Source organism: Mirounga leonina, unplaced genomic scaffold, assembly GCF_011800145.1.
Source record: "Mirounga leonina isolate KUSES-001 unplaced genomic scaffold, KU_Mleo_1.0 Mir_180, whole genome shotgun sequence".
NCBI lineage: Eukaryota > Metazoa > Chordata > Mammalia > Carnivora > Phocidae > Mirounga > Mirounga leonina.
The window spans coordinates 14,012,075-14,031,885 of NW_023270469.1; the positions used below are offsets into that span (position 1 = coordinate 14,012,075).

Below are 19,811 nucleotides of genomic sequence, written 5' to 3' on the forward strand. Positions count from 1 at the left end.
AATGTCCAGTACTTTGGAACAAGATTAAAATTTTTGTGTTCCCAGAACAGAAATATTTCAGCCTGCCTGGTAGGAATTAACCCTAGTTTGATGGTGGGAAGGGGGTCAGTTAACACTATTAAATAGCCTTAAACCTATGGAGGTCGGAGAGAGTCCCAAGTTTCCTTGTTATGATATTGGAAGAAGAGGTCCACATTCCTGGCATAGTTATTTCTCTGGCTATAACTTAACTAGGGCACTTCCTTCTGGACCTCAAGATCTATAATTATCTAAACTGTACACAACCTTTGGTGCAGGCTAAGGAAAGTTCTGTACTTGTTCTGTACCATCACAGACACTTTTTAGAAATGACCTCAGCTCTTGTCTCCTCCTTGGTTTGGCAGACATACAAACTGGTCATTTTGCTCTGGCTTTGACCACTGTCAACTTGAGCTCTCATCTCACCTTAATTCTGGATTTTTCTCAATGGGTGTTAACCTACCTTGGCTCTGGGACATAAATAAGAAGATGGATCATCTCTTCTTTCAAACGAGTTCCTTGGTGCTATAGACCTTAATATTAGAGCTATTTCTATGAACATATTCCTAAATGAAGGTGACTGCTGTCTAAGAATTTTTAAAGTCTGGCAACTAAAATCTGCTGGGAAAAGTAGCCAATACCTAAGCCTCAATACTGCATCTCTTTAGAAAATGCCAGTTAGGAGGAAAGGCATCTTCTGAATTTGGAAAAGGTAAGCTAGGTTTAAGTGGCCTTTGCGGCCATAGATGATCTTCATTAGGGTTGTGGGAATGGACCCACAAAGTCAGCATCGGTTCTTTCTTTAATGTCATGCTTCATCAACTTGTAAAGGCCCAAACAAGGGATCACTGGGTCACCTAAACTGAGGAGTACCCTCCCTTCAGAAGACAATCCGCCAGAAGTCCCTGCCTAAAATTTCCACCCATGTCTTTCCTAGATCATTTTATTTGCTAGAATGAAATGGAGAGAAAAGCACAAAAAGACCAGTAAAGATAAAATTAATTTATTTGCCCTGGGCCACACTGGGCCCCGTAGTCCTATAAGCATGCCCTGCAGCAGTGGGCTGGGAGTCTAGTTCTCTGGAGTGCCTACTCCCTTGTCTAGAGCTGCCTTAAGCCAGCTCCCTGCTGACCCCATCATCCTGCTCCCACATGCAAGAGGTGCTTAGGTCCACCTGCAACAAACCCAGGCCTGCCTCCGGCAGTAAGGACAGGGCCCTGTGGATTCGCTGTAGCACGGATCCCTGTGGACCTGGGTGAGTGGGAGGGCAGGCGGGTTCAGTGCAGAGAGCCACTGTTCTGCTCTTCAAAGGCCATCTTGCCCAGGAGCTGGCTGTCCAACTCCACCCCACTCACAGGTAGCTGGAAGAAGTTCATTTCAGCTGCTAAGGCTGCCATGGCAGAAGGGTCCTGGCCAAACTGAGCTCGCAACATCATGTCCATTTTCTCCAGCCTCCTCTTGAGCCGCTTGGCTTCCCGCTCCCGGATAAGCCGGGCCTGCCTCTTCTCTGGGGTTTCATTGGCCCGCTTCAGCCTCATAGCCTCCCGATCCCGCTGCAGCCGACGTGCCCGCTGCTCATCTGTCTCCTGCATGCGCTGCAGGCGCTTGGCTTCACGGTCCCTCATGCGCCTTACTTCCCGCTCCTCTGGAGTCTCATTGTCCCGCCGACTTTTCTTGGCTGTACGCTCTCGTTCCAGCCGCTGCAGCCGTACTTCCAGTGGCTCATTCTGTCGGCGTAGGGCCCACTTGCGAACAGTGGGGGTCTGTGCTTCCAGTAGCTTACGGTAGGCAGCACAATTGTTGCACACAAGCAGAATTCCAGCCGGGTACACGGGAGGGCTAAAGGCAATGTCCTTCCCCTCAGCACTGGAGGGACCCTCACTATGGGCTGGGGGTAGGGATTCCATATTAAGTACTTCAGGGAGTTTCTCACTGGAATACAAAAATTTGGGTGGTTAGTGTCTCCTTCTAGCAAGGCTCAGGTATCCAGCTCTGACTTACACTGGTCCTACCAGGCCAGTTGCTCCAAGTTCACTACCAGGGGTGAGATTTGAGTACTTGGGAGACCTCTTCTACCTCCCTACCCCGCACCTTTTCTGGGCTAGGGTATCTACCAAGTTTTAAAGCCCTCCTGGAGTTAGAGACTGAGCCAACTGCCAGATAGGCCCCCCAGATGTGCAGTTTTCATTCCAGCTGGTTGACGGTGTTCCTAAGAGCTGTGCAGGGCAGTCCTTCTGTAGAAATGGCAGTCCTTCTTGAGGTGGAGGCTGCCTTTAGGGCAGTCCACTGGCTTAACCCCTCCTTCCCTGGCTGACTCTGCATTGTACCCTAGACAAATTTAACTAGGACACAATTCGCACAGTTCCAGTCTTCCTGGGACACAGTACAGACTGTGTCCTCACATCAGGGGCCTCTCAGCACCCTGTGACTTCTCTAAGCTTTATCATGAATGTTATTGGACTACCCCCCCATCTCTTTGTAGATGAAAATATTATTCTAATGGGGGAAAGAAATGAGAATTCATTTCCCTTTGGGGATATCTAATGGAACAGGCATATTTACTGGCTTCATTACTTGTATTTCCAGAGAGTCAGTTGCCTTTGCATTACCTATCTCTAGGCTTTCTTTTGATTTGGGAAAGCAGAACCCACACCCAGTAATTTGTTCCCAGAGCAAGAGGGTTAGGTGACCAGCTAACCTGTTAAACGTGGCATGGCTGGTAAAACGGGCTCCACACACAGCACAGTTAGACCTCTGGTCCTCTGAGTGGATTAGGAGGTGACGACCCAATGACCCTGGGGAGCTCAGGGCCCGGCCACAGACAGGACACATGTAGCTCTTGGCGCTCACCACTGCTGCAGTGTGCTGTAAAACAGAGCTTTAATTTGTCAACTCATGCTACCTTTAAGATAATCTACACCCACTTAGAAACTGCTTTCTGTGAAATGTCCCCTTTCCTTAGTCTCAGAACAAGGGATTTGCAATTATATTCTCCCTGCTTAGCACCTGGAAAAGTAAGAGTCTCTTGTGTTAACAGGCCTTCAAAAGGGCCAGGCCATTCAGATTATTGTTCAGATTTCATTAGAGTTTTGGCTATATTCTGGAACATGTGGCTGGCTTGGTGAAAACGGGGCTCCAGAGTCAGAGTCCTCTTCAAAACCTGCAAAGAATTCATGCTTGGGATAATTTCTGTTGCCTCACACTGTGCAGGTACAGGTGCATATTAAGGGAGCAATGAAGGCCAAGTGTAGAAGGTAGTTAGGAAGACTGGTATCCAAAAGCATTTTGTCTTGCCTTTCCTTCAATCTTTTAAAAACAATCTTCTAAAGAAAGGCCTCCTTTCACGAACCAACTATCTTTATGGCAAAACCCAGGCTGCCATGTGTGCTGATGCCTTTCTAATACAGATCACAAGGCACAGGTGCTCTGCAATTGGATCGGGGGAAAAAAAGCACAAAAAGCTTGTGTTCTTCTGATCCCCTCATTCATACTTTTTCTAGTATTATAGAAACATTTATGTTAACTCATTTTTTCTTCTTTAAAACAAGGCCTCATTATTAACAAATGTTAGTTTCTATTTCACTATTTAAAATATGCATTGAGGCACCTGGGTGGCTCAGTGGGTTAAGGGCCTGACTCTTGATTTTGGCTCAGGTCATGATTTCAGGGTTGTGAGATCAAACCCCTCACCCTGCATTGGGCTCCATGCTGGGTGTGGAGGCTGCTTAGGATTCTCTCTCCCCCTCTGCCCCTGCCCCACCCCCCTCTCAAATAAATAAAACAAATAAATACGCATTAAGTAATCTGGAAAAAAATAATACTTAATTTTCATAGTGTGTCTATCTGGGAGCCCAGAACAGGTTTACCCAACATATCCACTTATTCTTTAAAACATCTGGGGACTGGAGTGAAGTCTTACTGGAAGCAACAACCCAAGGCTCCCCTGGGAGCTGGAGGCAAAGGCTAAACAAGCTGCTGGCACTTGTGTTCCGGGGCACGTGGCTCCCCAGTCCATACCTGGTACACATGAGCAATCAGCTGCTCCCGACTCCCACAGTCTAGCTGGCAGAGGGGACACTGGCAGAGTCCAAGTAAGGGGTCAGAATTCAAGTTCCCTGTGACCTGCAATTCAAGAAGTAGGAAATTCATTAAGACTGTTTACCACTCTTTGCCCTGCCCCTACTTCTTGTAACAGGGCATCCTGTTCAAAGGAACACAACCAGATATCACATGTTATTCTTAGGTTCCCATTATGGACTGAAGGGAAAAGTAATAGGGAAAGGGAATCACATTTGCTCCTATCTTCATTTTCTCCAAGGCTTCCTGCCCTGAGGACATAGGGCTGCCCCAGGAGAGCCGATCTATTCCCCACCCCCCACAGTAAACTTGCAGAGAGAGGATTAGCTTCCCTCCTGCTGTGCTTCTTGCAGCAATCCTCAGGAAACAATTTAGGGAGAAGGTGGCACCTCAGGTAACACTTGGACTTATATTTGCAAGCATATTCAAGAGTACATACACTTCAGGAAATCGGCTGATAGTCTTGCAAAAGTGGATATTCTGCCTGGAAAGAAGTGGGGAAGCTGTACCTGAGTTAGTGATATGTGGATGGACAGGAAAGCTGGCGTGATGAGAGTTGTGTGTGAGGTTTGGGTAAATGGAGCTGTGAAGGAAGAAAGGCTTCAGATGAAGGCCCAGGAGATCACCAGAGGCAAGACCGTTACTGTGGATCAAGTGCATCAGGGCCGAGTAGGAAGTGGGGGTGCTCCCGGACTTGGGAACTATTGTCACTTGCCTCATGCTCTGCCACTTCATTCCCACCAACAGGCTGTTCGGTATTTTCTAACTCTTTTTCCACTTTGACCACCCCTCCATCTTCCTCTGATGTGTGGGAAGAGACTTCATCTTGTGTGGTCTCCTCTTCATCACCCTCACTGTCACCTGGAACATACACATTGGTCACTTGTTCTGATTTTTGCATGAATACACCTTGAGTTGCTTTCCACCTTAGAGTTTGTAGCTATAATGGAAAACATTTTCAGATCTTCTGTAATAGAGTCTGTATCAATGTACAGTTTGTATAGTTGGGTACTAATCATGTTGGTGGAAGAGCTATAGCTATTGTTTATAATGCCATTTACACTAAAGAGAAAATCTGAGGCAAAATTGCATTAGACAATAGTTATTGGGCCCTGTACATTATCATAAAAATGATTCTTCTTACACGATTCCCAAATATCTCATACTTGAAATCACACCTCCCACGTACCTCACACCATGCTCATTGCCACAACACAGCACCTCTGACTTACCCACACTTCTCACTGATTTTATTACTTACTTTTCTCCATAACCCCCCTGCACAATTTTCCCAATGGTATCGCATGTACTATTCTGAGTCCCACTAATCTCTTCTCTCCCAACAAACCCTAAGGCACACTCAGAGAAAAACCAAGTTTTTTCTTCCTCTTACCAAGAAAGGAGGCAGTGCTAAATTAGTTAAAAATGATGTCACCTTATAGGGAAGGTTTGTTCAGTCCAATGGAAAAAAGAGTACAGCAACCAACTTTAGGCCATTTGATGTACAACCTGACTCAAGGTGTTCTTACTCTGCTAGTAACTTAGAATTCTAGGCTAAATAAATCCATTGTTCTGTTGGTTCTCTGGATTATCTGACAGATAACTGACTGCATTAAGTGAAGGGAACAGGCCATTCTTTAGGATGAAATATAATTTCTTGTGACTAAAGGAAAAATTGAGTTTGTTTTCATTTAGTGGATAGGATGTGGCTCGGGGGGGGATCTGCTTGTGGCTGGGGGATCTGCAAGGTTTTTGTGGGCTGATGTTTTCCCCTATTACTTATAAAATGGGGGGAGAAAGATTTTTAAAAAACCATGATAAAAAAGGGAATTTGTTTTGAAAGGGAAAAAAAGAAGGGCTAGTACCTTGAAGATCATAAGAGGAAGCCACGCCTAGCGAAGCTGTGAGACTCCAGCCCCATCCCAACCACACTTAGATCCTGGATTCCTGGGCCTGACTGTGAGCAAGAGAAATACAAGGTAGACTTTCACCTGTGAGACTCAGCTTTCCTAGCTAATGGTGCTTCTTATCTTCTCTCTCCTATCCCTATCCCTTGTGTAATTTTGAAATCCACCAGTATCTGGGCAAAACTGATTACATTCCTTTTCTTCATAAGAAAATCTAACCAAATCTTCTACTAGTAGTTACATGTGTCTCTATTAGATATTCTGCTTGTTTGGTGGACTGGATTTGGGCCCTGGAAGGATCTATGGTATGTATGCCTTATTCCCTAGCCCAAAGCTTTCATCTGAATTCATCTCAATAATGAAGGATTGGAACAGATTAAATCATACAATATTTTCTCACCAGCTTATGGAATATTTGTAAACTTAATCTAAGACAACATTGTATCAAACACATTACACGACTGATCAAAAACCCAAACACATCTCTCTACTAAAATGATTTTTAAAAAATAAGTATGCCATCTAGAGGGATGATGCAGCTTTTCCAGAATGGAAACCTATTTACTTTATAGATGTTGCCATTCCTATCCTGTTATTCAAACTGGTGGCTCCCACAGGTTTTCTAGAAATCTTTGGGTTTACTTTTCTGTACCTGAGCAATTAGATGCTAAATTATTATTGTTTTTTTGTTGTTGTTGCTAAATTATTAGTTTGAGTGGAAACTGTAGTTCCTAGAAGGCTGCTGAACTCTTTCCCTCTTTGTTATTCTTCAACCCCAAATGTGGAGAAAAATAAAAAATGTCACTCTGAATTGACAGTAATACCAACCAATATCAGATGGATGTGATTAGTAAAGTAAGGAAATCATCCTAGGAAATAACACATCTCAATGTATTTGTTCAGACAGGTCATGGAACACATGATCCACAAGGCTCAGCTAGTTACCAGCCACTGTCTTTTCCATCTCTTTCCAGGGATTTACTTAGGACTTGGTGTGGGAAGACCTTGACTTTAGCATTTTATTCTTTTTTTTTTTTTAATTCCATTAAAAAAAAATTTTTTTTTTAAGTAATCTCTACACCCACTGTGGGGCTCAAACTCACGACTCCAAGATCAAGAGTCACCTGCTCTACCAACTGAGCCAGCCAGGTGCTCTGACTTTGACTTTAGCATTTTATACGAGGCATAATTAGTAAGGAAATCCTCTTATATAACATTAAAACTGGGTCCTCAAGCAAAAATTTCATTAAAGCCACTCTTATATTTTGTTAATTATGAGTAAATAGATTCTAGGAGACAGAGATTCTTTTCATTTGACCTAGCCCAGGGACAGGTTGAGTACTAATTACCCTATGCCCCTGTCTATCACAGTCATCACAAACCTCTCTGTGTATGGTACTGCGCCAAGTACTGCAGTCCATGAGTTAAAAAATATATAATGCCAAACCTGTCCTCTCTCTGGATAAGCATATGCGCATACCCCTTAGAACCCCTTTGGGAACACAGGATCCACAAATCTCCTTCTTCATGTCTTCCTCCCAACCCCCATGCACAATCCCCAGAGCACACACACTCTGATAATTCTTCTCCCATTGCCCTGAGTCATTACCAGAAGGTGCAGAACTCACTGCTACTGGAGTCCTGATCTCTTAGTTGTTGGATAGCTTGTCGCTGACTGCCAAGGTCTCCAGGAAAATCAGTTTTCATCATCGCCTGGCGGGCTTGCTCTTCTAGCCCAGCAAATACTTGATCCCCTGGTGGTCACAAGGAAAAATAGTCAGGCCACCAGCTGGGCAGCATATATCCCCAGGGAAGCTGGTTGGAAAGTCAGACCATTCAAAGGTAGGAGACAGGCACGTACCCTATGGTGGGGTCATCCATCTCTAAGTCAGCTTGCTGCCTCCTGGAATTTCTGGGCGTGGCTACTCTTCCTGGGCAGTAAGCCAGATGCTCTAGGAAGCATCACTTGCTTAAATCCTCCTAATCTTGACTCCTTTCAAAAGGTAATCAATTGCTACTTTACAAATTTAACTTCGGTATCTCAATTCCATTTATAACCAAGCTTCCATCAGGATAGGCGAGAGAGGCAGAAGAGGCAAAGTGATAGGATGATAAAGGCAGGGCAACAAATCTGGGCACAATCTCTGATTCTTAGTGTACTAACATTATGGCCCTGACTTAGTGTCTATCTCTTACTATAAACAAGTGCTTCAAATAATCCTTACAAATAACAATCTCTCTAATCTCCTCTTTCAGCCACCCTCCCTCCAAGACATGCTCTGGAAGTTCCTCCTTGACTCTACTTCTATGTCTATCAGAATTAACCACAAGCAAATCAACAACTGGCTGAATAATAGATTAAAAGAACAGATGATATATGAACTCATTTTTGCTGAGGAACAAACTTCCTGAAAGACACCAACTAATTTGCAACAAATAATATTTTATCTAGTTTCCTTGGTCAATGTAGTCTGTTTTCTTTTCTTGTATGGAATATCCAAAAGCCCTGAACCTGTCCTTGATTATGCATTTACTTTCTACGAACTCTGCCTAGGATCTGTGTGGTTACTGAAGAGTTAACATGTAAGTGCTCTTTTATTTCCAAGAGGCCAGGCATAAGGAGAAAAGAGAATTGGGTTTCTAGAGGTTTCCATTATCTCAGTCAGAGTGGAAACTACAGTCCCCATTCTCCAGCCACCAAGAGAGAATAATAAAAAGCCCTAGTGAAATGTCTGACAATATGCCAGGCGCTTTCTTACTGGAGAGAAAGGAAAGTAAACAGGCTCGGGTTCCAAGACAGGATACAATGAGGTAGGAGAAATGGTCAGTTGACCTGTGCTATCAGTCCTTTGGCAATGAAAGAACTGATATGAAGTAGACTTCATGTAATTCACTTAGGCATTTGTTCAGCAAAAATTCAGTGAGCATCCATATGCTAAGTGTTAAACACTAATAATTACTATTTGGCATGTCCTAGTTCCAGGCTCTATGTTAAGTGCTTTTAGTTTCTATCTTAATTCTCTGTAAAACTCTGTGTGGTAGGTATTCCTACCCACATTTTACCTAAGAGAAAACTAAGGTTTATAGGAGAGCAAAGTATTTGAACCCAGGTCTGTACAGCTCTAATATCCATATTTTAAACTGCTTTCAAGCAGAGCTGTAAGCAGGTTAGATGGTTCATCAGAGTGGTTTTGCCGAAAACAAACGCTTGTCTCTGTGTGAGAAGAATGGCTCTGATCCTAGTGATAACGTTACCTTCGTACCATAGGAAACTGATGCTACATCTCAAATACCAAAATAATGTTCTCAGGGCCAGTAAATGACAAAGGGACCCATCATTTTGATGGTTCTGATACCCTGTGGTGAGTCACCATGCTGGGGCTGGACTAAACAATACGGGGGCTACTCTGATCAATACTGTGAGTGGGAGTAGAGGTGGTGAGGGTTCAACTGACCTAGCCACACAGCCCTCAAGTATAAGCTGCTTTAAGTCCATTTTCAAAGTATCACAATCACAAACTGGATATAAATTACTGCCAGGGAAAGCAAACAGTGAATTCTGTTATAGCACCTCCTCATCCTTTTTGCAGAAGGAAAATATTTTTCTTCAGGGTGGTTGCACTGTAACCACAAGACCATGGACTAGTTATTGAATTCTTCTAGGTAGATGCATGCTTTCAGACCTGGAAGCCATGGGCAGAAATGGCACTAAGGGCATTATATTCCAGCAGATAATTATCAAGGGGCAGATCATTCTCATCAGTGACACTTCTCATCTCTAAAGAAACCTACTCAGAAACAAAGTAGGTTTATAACCTATGAAGAATCCTTTTTTTCCCTTAATAGGCAAATACCATTGGATTAGGAGAAGGGCATCTAAAAGGATAAGTACCTTTCAAGATCAACTAGTAATTCAGTTTAGACCCACCAACTTGAGCTCAACATTTTTGTCTATTGATATTGTCTAAATATTTAGGCCTTCACAGAACAGAGAAGAGTATATCCCATACGACATCCCTATCTAGGACTTTTGCTGGCAATCTCACTTAGGATAGTTGGAATAAATTGTTATTCCTTTTTGGCAGTTTGGAAAGAAAAGCTGTGCTCTTATATTTGGTTCTATTCCCGACTTGGGAAAAAGGCTAAGGGAAACTTTATTTCTCAGGGCTACTCCTATCTTAAACATCAATATAAAGCAAAATATATAAAAACCATTAAAAAAGTGATTTTGGCATATCTCATAGAAGATACATGAATGATCTTCCAGTAGTCACTATTTACCTAAGCTCTAAATCCCACTGTCCAGAATTATCCTTTCACAAAAAGACAGTGATACCTTTTACTATGATACTAAAAGATACTAAAACTAAAAGTAGTGATACCTTTTACATACCTAAAAGTATGTCATAGTAACTCAAGTCAAATGTGATCCAGAGATACTGGTGCTTAAGAAGTGTTATATAATTGCCTGCTTTTATAATGTAGAATTATTATTTCCTTCTATCTTGAGACTATTGGAGGTTAAAAAAAAACCTCAGGTCTCTAGATATTAATGTAGGGCAACCATCTTATTTAATTTAACATGGTATTTATATGTCTATTAATAGTTGAGAACAAGTCATCTAAGCTCTACAGTAAAAAGCAAGCTGCCACCTCTTTATTTTTTTGGTATGAAATCAAGATACTGTTTGATTTGGCTAAGGTTTTTCAGACCAGACAAGAACAAGGCCATCCAAGCAAGTCTGGAGAACAGATGAGAAGCCTGGGATGAAAGTTACTAGAAAGGCAAAGATTTTACAATTTTCTGTATTGAATCCTTGATGCAATTAAATAAATGCAATTTCTGGCTAACTGAAATTACGTAAAGCAAGCAGCTGAAAAAAATTCTAAGAGAGCAGATGTCAAATTCCGAAAAAAATGAGCTAATCTTGGGAATGAGGAGCTTAGGATTCCATTCCAGGTAACAGTCTCTGTAACCCAAGGTGCTACCACATGCTGGGAACACAGCCATATACCTCACAAGGATGCTGACAGAACGAACAAGGGCAAAACAAGTTGTGCTTTTTGGAAGAAAAGGGACTTTAAAGGCTTTTTTTCCTACTTCTCTGTAAAAGCCGAGAAGCTTTTATTGAAGTTCAAAGTTTTTATTCTTGTTTGTACTTTGCAATCTGAAAACAAAAGTGTCTTAAGAAAAAGTTTTTCTTAAAAAAAAAAGTTTTCCTTTTCCTAGTGGTTTGCTTGGCATAAACACACCAAATGAGAGTGTACAAGAGACTCTATTTTCAACCTCCCTAGAAACAGCTGACAGAAACTTGTACTCAGAAGGAGGTGAGATGAGGAAGGTCTAACAGCCCATCCACAGTTTCTCTGAGACTAAAAATTCTGGGCTTTTATTCAGAAAGCTCTGTGTCAAATCTGTTAACGAACTGAGCAAACTACACGAGTAAGCCTGGATGTTGCTGGGAAAAGGAGAGATCATGACGGTAATTTAGATACAGAGACAGTCCTGAGGAAAGCCAAGTAACTGCCAGTGCAGCCTGCCCACTGGCTTCTAAAGTGGATCTGACAAATGCTGTCAGGCCACAGCAGTGGGATTCTTATCACATTCTTTTAGGCAGGCTTGGAGCTTCATGCCACACAATCTTCTTCCTGGAAGGCAGATGTAATGGAGCTCAGCCATTACTCTACTCCGTGCCGACTGGCTTTAACATTTCAGCAAAGCATGTACAGACATTCTTGCCTCCCAGACCTTGAGTCCATTCCATTTACTTTAAATAGATGAGCAGCATTAAATTCAATACATTTGATTGGTTCCATTTCACTGCAAGGGAATAGGAGGCTCAAGTGGCCAGAAGACTGAAATTACCTATTCCTACTTGCCATTATTGTCATGCGCAATGAGAAGATGCCCTTTTGAAAAAGGTATGATCGGCTTCAGTCCCCAAATAGTCAATAAGCAGAAATTCCTGAGACACCAGCAAATCTCAGTGTCTTTTCTTCTTTAGTCAGGCTTAGTCTGTTACCTGAGAAGCCTCCATGGTTCCCTACCCCAGTGCATCACTGAACACAGCCCCTCCCTGGGGGTCTGCTTTTTGGTGGCAGCGGAACGTTTTTGTTCACAGCCCTCTTAATGGTCCCCACCATAGTGCCTGCACAGTCCCATGCACTCCACCACAATACACTGTTCACTCGCTCTGGAAACTGTATTTCTGCCACTGTGGATGTGTGATACTCTCTTCTCCGTGGCCTGTTCGTCCATCTGTTTTCTGACCCAATACCAGCTCATCCTGCATTCAGCTATGGTGGGAAGAGATTCAGCGGACAAATATAAGCTCCGTGGACACAGGCACAGACCATAGAAGCCTTCACTGGCTTCCCCTGGCCTTATCACAATCATGCCATCATCTAGGCCAACTACTCTCCTTAAATCTAACCAAGTCTTTTTGGATAGGTGGCTTTTATAAGTAAATGCCCAACTCCTATGACTGCCTTATTTGTGAACCCCTCATCTCTACTAAGAGTACCTTTCCTGCCCTGCCTTCTTGGGGTCACATCTGTGTCTTTTATTAATACTAATTTTCAACCAGAGAGGAGAAGACTATCCTCCTAAACCTCTGGGTTGGATTACTTAGGCTAGAGGTATCTCTCTTGACAATCCTCACATTCAGGCCCACGACATTTCACTTTCTAGCAGCAATTTCTAAACCCTTCCTAAACTACTCATTCACGTTTATATTAAGCAGACTTTCACATCCACCTATTCCAGAATATACTCCTAGTAGCATCAAACTTGTTCTTTTATAAAACCTTTCCAAGACTTAAATTGAAGAATTAATTGTATGTGGAGGTTTGCCACCCTAATCTCATTAACCTATACAATGTTAAAGTCCTCCTAATTCCTCTGTTCCTACTGTTTCCTCTCTCACTCTTGAAATTACCCAATAAGTTAAGGTGCATAGTACCTGGCATCCAGTGTGTTTTTAATAAATTTTAATCCTCTTATCTTAAACTCCTTGACTAATCTATTCTCTCATATGTACAGTTCTGTCCTCAAGAGAAAAATCCGTCATAATTACACCACTGAATTCTCTTCAGATGTTGCTGTACCTTATTTAGTCAGTCCTCCATAATAATAGGGTGCTATTTGGTTCTCTTTTAAAACATTTGGGTGAGGACGCTTATCTGCCCAGATCACAGGAAATTGGTTAATTCCATCAAATCTGCATAGACATATTAATGTTAATTTAAAGAGACACTTTTGAACATCCTCTATAAGCAGTGCTAGAAGTAGAGAGGAATAGCAGGAAATATAAATGGGACATAATCTCTACCCTCTAGAATTTTACAGTCTAATTGATAAAATAAAACATACATATAAAACTGCTGAGAAACAATGAAAGGCAATAATGCCTACCTGGTTTCCCTGTTACTAGTCTTTCTCTCATCTGATCCATCCCACACACTGCTTCATAGTCCTAAAACACTGCATTCTAAATGTCACTCCACTTGCTCTGCTTGAAAACCTTCAGTACCTCCTTATAGTCCACAGTATGAAGTATGAACTTGGACTGGGCTTCAGGCCTCTACGGTATAAACATCTCCAACCTCATCTTGCGTCCTGTGACATCTGGATAAATAAAACTGCCGCTTCATACAAAGTCTCCTTATCCCCTGAACATGTGCATTCCTTCTTTTTTAAAAAGATTTTATTTATTTATTTATTATTTATTTATTTATTTTAGAGAAAGACAGAGACAGAGAATGCATATCCAAGTGGAGGGAGGGGCAGAGGGAGAGAGAGAGCATTCCAAGCAGACTCCGTGCTGAGCATGGAGCCCAATGCAGGGCTCCATCTCATGACCCTGAGATCATAACCTAAGCCAAAAAGCAAGAGTAAGACACTCAAACAACTGAGCCACCCAGGAGCCCCTGTGCTTTCCTTCTTGTATCTTTGCTCATATCATTTCCCCATCTGATTTTTCCTCTTCCATCTTCCTTTTTAAAAAATCCACTTCCTACCTTCTAAGGCCCAGTTCAAGTTCACAGTCTAGGGCCTCTTCCATGAAGCATTCCCTGCTTCCTCAGTCCATGGAAGTCTCTCCCTCCTCTTAACTTCCATAGTACACACAGTCTGCAGGACCCCTATATGGCACTCAGCATATACTATCTTGTGTTTTTAGATATTACTTTATATATCTGTGGCTACATTACAGCCTTATATATCCCTACATTGCTTTATAGCCCTGGCATCTAGCACAAAGCTTTGTACAGATATCCTGTAAATGTTTGTTAATGTGAATACTAAGGATGAATCAAGTTCACCTACTAAAACAGGTTTCTGACACCTCCTCCAGCAACCAGACGTACTTTAAACCCATCCTGTTCAATCTCTTTAACCCTTTTTTCCTTCACAAACTAGTGTGAGCCTTTCACCTAAATTCAGATTACTCTTTCATTTCAACCCTCAATGTTCCCAGGTTCCAGAAGACAAAACCCAGTACTCACAGTGAACTTTATTCGGATTTGTCTGTTTCCGACGGGACATGTTTCCCTGATCCAAGAGCTCTGGCCTTTCCCAGTTTCACAACTGGATATATTACTACCTCCTTGCGGGATGCTGACCTACAATAAAAAGGATATTGTTAGCACATGTCATTTTTCCCAGAAATTAGACAAAATTAAAAATGACTTTAAAAAATAGTTACTGAGCATATAAAACTCACCAGTTATAAATAATTGAATTTTAAAAAGAAAGAAATGAATAGATCTCTAGCACAACATCAAGATCCCAAGAAGTTTAAGAGGGGACTCCTTCAAAGGATTCCATTAGAGAATTCCACTCTAAATCTGCGGAATCCAGAATACTGTTAAGTGATCATGATCCAGGTCACAGGATAGAAAAGGAAGCAAAAAACTTAGGCAAACAGCTTTAGAAGTACAGCAGGCTCAAAGGGATAACCCCTGTGAATGCAAAAGGAAGCAAAAGGAAGCAAAAGAGGGTGGCAGCTCACATGTTACACGCCCACTGGAAGTCAAGCCTTGCAATCTGCACAAATGGGAGCCTCCAGATGTTTTTTTCGAAAAGTTATCTTGTCTGGAGATGACAAAGCATCACATTCCTGTGAGACAGGAAACGTCTCAAAACTTTTAGGCATCTATAAATGAGATCCACATGGAAAATAGAGCCTCTATCTAGTAGGGTTGGCACAGTGCTGGGCACTGTGGATGACAGGGCACTAAGTCCAATCAGGCTTCCAATGTTGAAGATGAGCTCTCACCAGAAGGGCCAGATGCCATCCACACTGTTGAGTACTAATTCAACACCCCAGTGTGGAACATCAATCTGGCTCTGTTCACATGCTCTGGAGTGCTGGTCAAAGTTAATAACTTTAGTGCCTCCTTTCAATCCATCCTCTATGTAGCAAAGAGATCAGTGGGAAGAACAAAGAGAAAAGCTCCCCAAATGAGAAGTGCTGCAGAGACCTGCATCTGCTTCCCTGAAATTTGAGGGAACAGATACTTAAGCTTGGAGGTTCCTGGTTAGTTTATAAGACTTTCCCAGCAGTAAGTGTTGTTAGAGAGTCTGAAATGGATTAGTAGTGAAAACTGTGAAATTTTCTATGAAAGGCACAGTGAATAAACAGACAAATTAAAAAGAGAGATTCTCTTCCCTACCAAAGACAAGAATATGGACCTAGTCACCCTCTAAATTTTCTTTCAGTTCCTGCCTTTTCAAATTGTACTTACACTGAATAAGCAAGTAGTTTAATGACTTAAGAGGCCTTATGAGAGGCTACTGCTAACGATACTTTGCACTCCAGTTAGTGAAGACTCATCTCTTGTTATGCCAACTAACTCCTTGATGTAGCTAGAAAGGACCTCAGACCTGTAATCAGATCCTGCCTCCCCTTACCAAAAGAAGAAAGAAACCGCAAATGGCAAAGACAGGCCTCCACAGGAAGTGGCAAAGGAAGCAGCTTTCAGGCAGTCTTCTATCATATCTGCATATCAAACACAGTTCTTTTTCAGACCTTTAATTAAAAAATAACAACAACAACAACAAAACAACAACAAAAAAGCCCAACTCCAAATGTATACAGTAAAAATCAATGTTAACTAGTTAGAGGGCAATATGCTGAGTGCTAATGATATGTATTCTCTGTTCTAAGTTTTGTTTGCAAAGGTCATTTCTTTCTAATCAAGTAGTTACTTTATTAATGGAAGCAGTGAAGGAATATTCATTTTGGGTCTTTTCCTATAACTGTGGAATCACAAAGTAGAAAGTTGAATGAAATGCAGGTTGTCTATCATTTTTTTCTAAAATTTGCAGAGCTACACCTCTGTATTATACAAGGGAAAAAATGAAAATATTAACTAATCCTTAAATTTTCTCATCAAGATCAGAAACTGAAACTGTGAGATAAAAGTAATGAAGATGCTTCTGAATGAAGATCAAATAACTTGATACAGGCTCAATTCAGATCATCTTGGTGAGACAACAGTTCAATACTAAAGCTACAAGTCAGAAACACAGATGAGTATATGCATATTTAAATAGGCAGTGTCCACTGCATCTCACAATCCTCCTAGTGGCCGAATGGGGAACTGACCAGATGGTACCCAATGGGACTTCACACCTGAGGGATTAAGGGAAAAAAACAAGCAAACACCCTTTCCTCCCTCAAAAAAAGAAAGCCTGTGGAATCGTGGACTCTAAAAAATAAATAAGAAAATAGATACATACATAAACGGCAATGTAAGTGCATTCTTGACTACACAGCAAGATCTCAGAGGTTAGACAACAGTTTTATAGGCAGTAAAAGCTAAAATTCATAGACACATTGCCCTAAAGATCACTCATTCAGTTTTACTTTTAACACTGCCTCAGTTCCCAAGCCCGAATCTAAAACCAACACAAAAATGTAAATGCAAAGCCGCCTGAACATCACCATCTGGAAGAAAAAACGGGACAGGAAGAAAGATAAACGGTGAGATTCAGGTTTACAAGGGATGTTCTATGTAAAAAGGAAGGAAGCTTTGTCTTTAGAACGAGGTTAAGAGTCCTTTGGAGGGGGACCACATCTCCCCTTAACATTGTCCCTGCTCTCCCACAGGTGTTAGGTTGCAGCTTCCAGAACACACCACAGACTTGAGGATGGAAAAACAAACAAACAAAAAAACCAGGTGAAATCCAATCTTTAAAAAAAGGGGGTGCACTCCCACCTCCAGCTCTGGTGCAGTTCCCACGGAGCAAAGTAAACTCGCCTGAATCCCAGTGATTTGTATCTGCCAAAAAGGAGAGGACAAGAAAACTGGTCACGTAGCTGTCTCACTGACCCTGTTCCCACTTTCTTTGGTCTGGAGCATGTGTACAATCAGCCGAGACGGTCCCTTTGGCTTCTTCAAGCATGAGCACAGGTAGATTCCCAGGAATTATCGACAAAAGCCAGAGCTCTTCCGAGGCGGCTCAGACAAACCCTCAGACGATACAGTCTTCTCAGAAATCTAAATTTAGAAGCCGTTCTGCGAGACCGCGACGCGGGACTGACACCCGGGTCTGCACTCCCACGCCCATCCTCCCCCTCCTCCAGCTCCACCCCAGCCTGTCAGACGCCGGGGCCGCCCCGGCTGTGCCCGGCCCTGCCCGACCTGGGCCCACGGCGGGAGGGCGGCGGCGCGGACGCCCCTCCCGCGCCCGAGACCGCCAGAGGGACTGAACGAGGAACGGCCGGTGCGGAGCCAGCCGGGTCCGGCCTCGGCTCGGGAACCCGGCGCTGGGGGAGCGTCGGCGCCTGGGCTGCCCCCGCCCCCCCGGCCAGAGCGAGCCGGAGCCCCCTCCCCAGACATAGACAGACAAAAGGACCGACAGCCGGCGAACAAGGGGGAGGGCGAGGAGCCCCGGCATCCTCAGCCTAGCCCCGGAGAGAAGGAGACGGGGGTCTTTTTACCCGGCGCCTCGGCGCTCCGCGTCCCTGGGCCCCGCCTCCGGACAGACGGACCGCCGGACAATGGGCCCCGGGCCGCAGCTCGGGCCGGCCGGGCCGGGGCTCTCCGGGACTGGGCCCGGCAGGCGGAGGGCGGCTTCGAGCCAAGCCGCTGGCGGGGAGCCGAGGGGCGGCGCTGCAGACGGACAAAGCCAACGGCAAGACAGACAGACGGAGGGGGAAAAGATGGCGACGCGGGCGGCGGGAGCGCGCTGCTCGCGCACCCGCAGCCAGTGGAGCGCGTGCACGAGCCTCTCCTCTCCCCCTCCCCCTTCTCCAGCCTGGTCCCCCTCCCGGCTCCCCAGGCGCGCGCCCGGCGGCGTGGGCGGGGCTTGAGGGGGGAGAGGGTCTGGGGAGGCGGGACTTAAGGGAGCATCCAATCATAGACGTGTGAGGGGGGCCTCGCCTCCATCCTCGCGCCGCGAAGACCACCCAGCCTCGCCTCCTCTTTGGTCTTTCTTCAGCCGGGTCAGCCCCTCAGCTCCCCTGTCCTTTCTTAGACCTGTGAACTCCGCCCTGACAGTCGGCTCCGATACTGGTTTCTTACCCCACCTTTGAGTTCAGCCACAAAACCCACATCCCCCAACCACAGCTCCACCGCAGGCTCCCCCTCTCCTTAACCCAACCTTAGTCTCCCCCCCAACCCAAACCCTCTTCCCTTGGTTCCCCCTACACTTGGAGGTTTCTTCGACCCCCAAAGCATTTAATGTGATCGAGACCTAGGGGCCACGGGCCTTTGTGGGAGGAGCCAAGTTCCGCGGTCAGAACCTCAGAGGAGAAAAATCTTAAGATTTCTTTTAGGCGTTTAAGTCTCCAACATGATTCTTAACTAGTAAAATAACAGTAGCTGTAGACCTAGGGGCAAAAGATACAGAGCAGAGTAACTTTAGCACTGTTGCCACTTAAGGGGCATTTGGGGCAATTGAAAGTGGTTAGCTCACTTCCTAATAAGACACTTCCTCCCCTTGTCATCGTCCCTATTTCCTCACTACTTTTCTTTCCTTCCTCTTACTGCGTCTTGTAGAATGCCCAAGGCTGCCTCTGACATAGCTTACCTGAAGTAGGGAATGCGGTGAAAAGAAGATGGGATCTGGTAATAGAAGATCTAGCCTTGAGTCCCAGCCCTGCCACTGACCAGCCTGGTGACTTTGAGCAAATCCCTATTCTGAATCTCTGTTTCCTAAAATGTAAACTGGAGAATAATGTAATAATTCCCAACCTCTACTCTCATAGGGTTGTTGTAATCAGAGGATTAAGTAAAATGAAGATATGAAAGCATTACGCAAATAGTCCTTGTGATTCCTGGTCCCAGAAGGGAGAAGAGCTAATGAAGATACTGACCCTTGTTTTTAAAGCAACAAGTCCTGGTATTTGCATAAAGTGTTCTTGCAAAATGTTCTTCCCATAAATCTCCAATGAGATGATATCATTGTCTGCGTCTTGTGTTTAATGTGAGAGAATGGCTGTATTGAAGGAACTTGGTCCCTCACAATTGTGTGGTAAATTGTGGCTGGGATATTTAGGTAGAAATTATTCTTTAATTTCAGGTAAGGAAACATTTTAATTTCATTTTAAATTTTAATTCCCAGATAGCCAGGAAGTGGGATATTCTCATCTAACCAGAAGTTTTTAGACAGTTTCATATAAGAATGCAAGGTAGAATAAATTGCATTACTAGGTATTTACCCAAAGAATACAAAAATACTAATTTGAAGGGATACCTGCACCCCAATGTTTATAGCAGCATTATCTACAATAGCCAAAATATGGAAAGATCCCAAATGTCCATCAGCTGATAAATGGACAAAGAAGATGAAGTGTGGGG

The 19,811-nt window shown here is 43.6% G+C and overlaps 2 protein-coding genes across 9 annotated transcripts in view; one reads left to right on the plus strand and one right to left on the minus strand.

Annotated features, from left to right (window-relative positions):
* The window catches only part of ATXN1L (ataxin 1 like), a 28,828-nt gene extending 11,630 nt beyond the window's left edge, over positions 1-17,198 (plus strand). Inside the window, exons 3-4 of one of the 2 annotated variants that reach the window (XR_004682852.1) lie at positions 5,939-6,074; positions 17,117-17,198. The gene's annotated coding sequence lies outside the window, so the exon portion shown is untranslated. Of the gene's footprint in view, positions 1-5,938; positions 6,075-8,258; positions 9,175-17,116 lie in introns of those variants that run through there. The other variant, XR_004682851.1, reaches the window with a different exon arrangement.
* On the minus strand, positions 1,006-19,261 carry ZNF821 (zinc finger protein 821). Of its 7 annotated transcripts, none has more exons than XM_035024848.1 (9): positions 19,042-19,260; positions 17,226-17,288; positions 15,916-16,003; positions 14,508-14,624; positions 7,631-7,756; positions 4,811-4,956; positions 4,036-4,140; positions 2,717-2,883; positions 1,006-1,950 (listed from the first exon to the last, which is right to left on the minus strand). In XM_035024848.1, exons 4-9 carry the CDS (start codon positions 14,545-14,547, stop codon positions 1,296-1,298), a joined length of 1,239 nt encoding a protein of 412 aa, XP_034880739.1. In that variant the 5' UTR covers positions 14,548-14,624; positions 15,916-16,003; positions 17,226-17,288; positions 19,042-19,260; the 3' UTR covers positions 1,006-1,295. The 7 variants fall into 7 exon arrangements, with proteins under 7 accessions (XP_034880739.1, XP_034880738.1, XP_034880741.1 ...); XM_035024847.1 differs by lacking the exon at positions 19,042-19,260 and adding an exon at positions 17,951-18,290; XM_035024850.1 differs by lacking the exon at positions 15,916-16,003 and having other exon boundaries at positions 19,042-19,261.
* Between the last annotated feature and the right edge of the window lie 550 nt (positions 19,262-19,811).

What these genes read in the sequence shown, in the direction of transcription:
- ZNF821 (XM_035024850.1), bottom strand. Translation starts at nt 14,547, where the DNA reads ATGTCCCGTCGGAAACAGACAAATCCGAATAAAGTTCACT. An exon ending in AGATCAGGACTCCAGTAGCA is followed by an intron (nt 4,957 to 7,630) that starts GTGAGTTCTGCA and finishes TGTATGTTCCAG; the next exon opens with GTGACAGTGAGGGTGATGAA. An exon ending in AGCCATGCCACGTTTAACAG is followed by an intron (nt 1,951 to 2,716) that starts GTTAGCTGGTCA and finishes TTTGTATTCCAG; the next exon opens with TGAGAAACTCCCTGAAGTAC.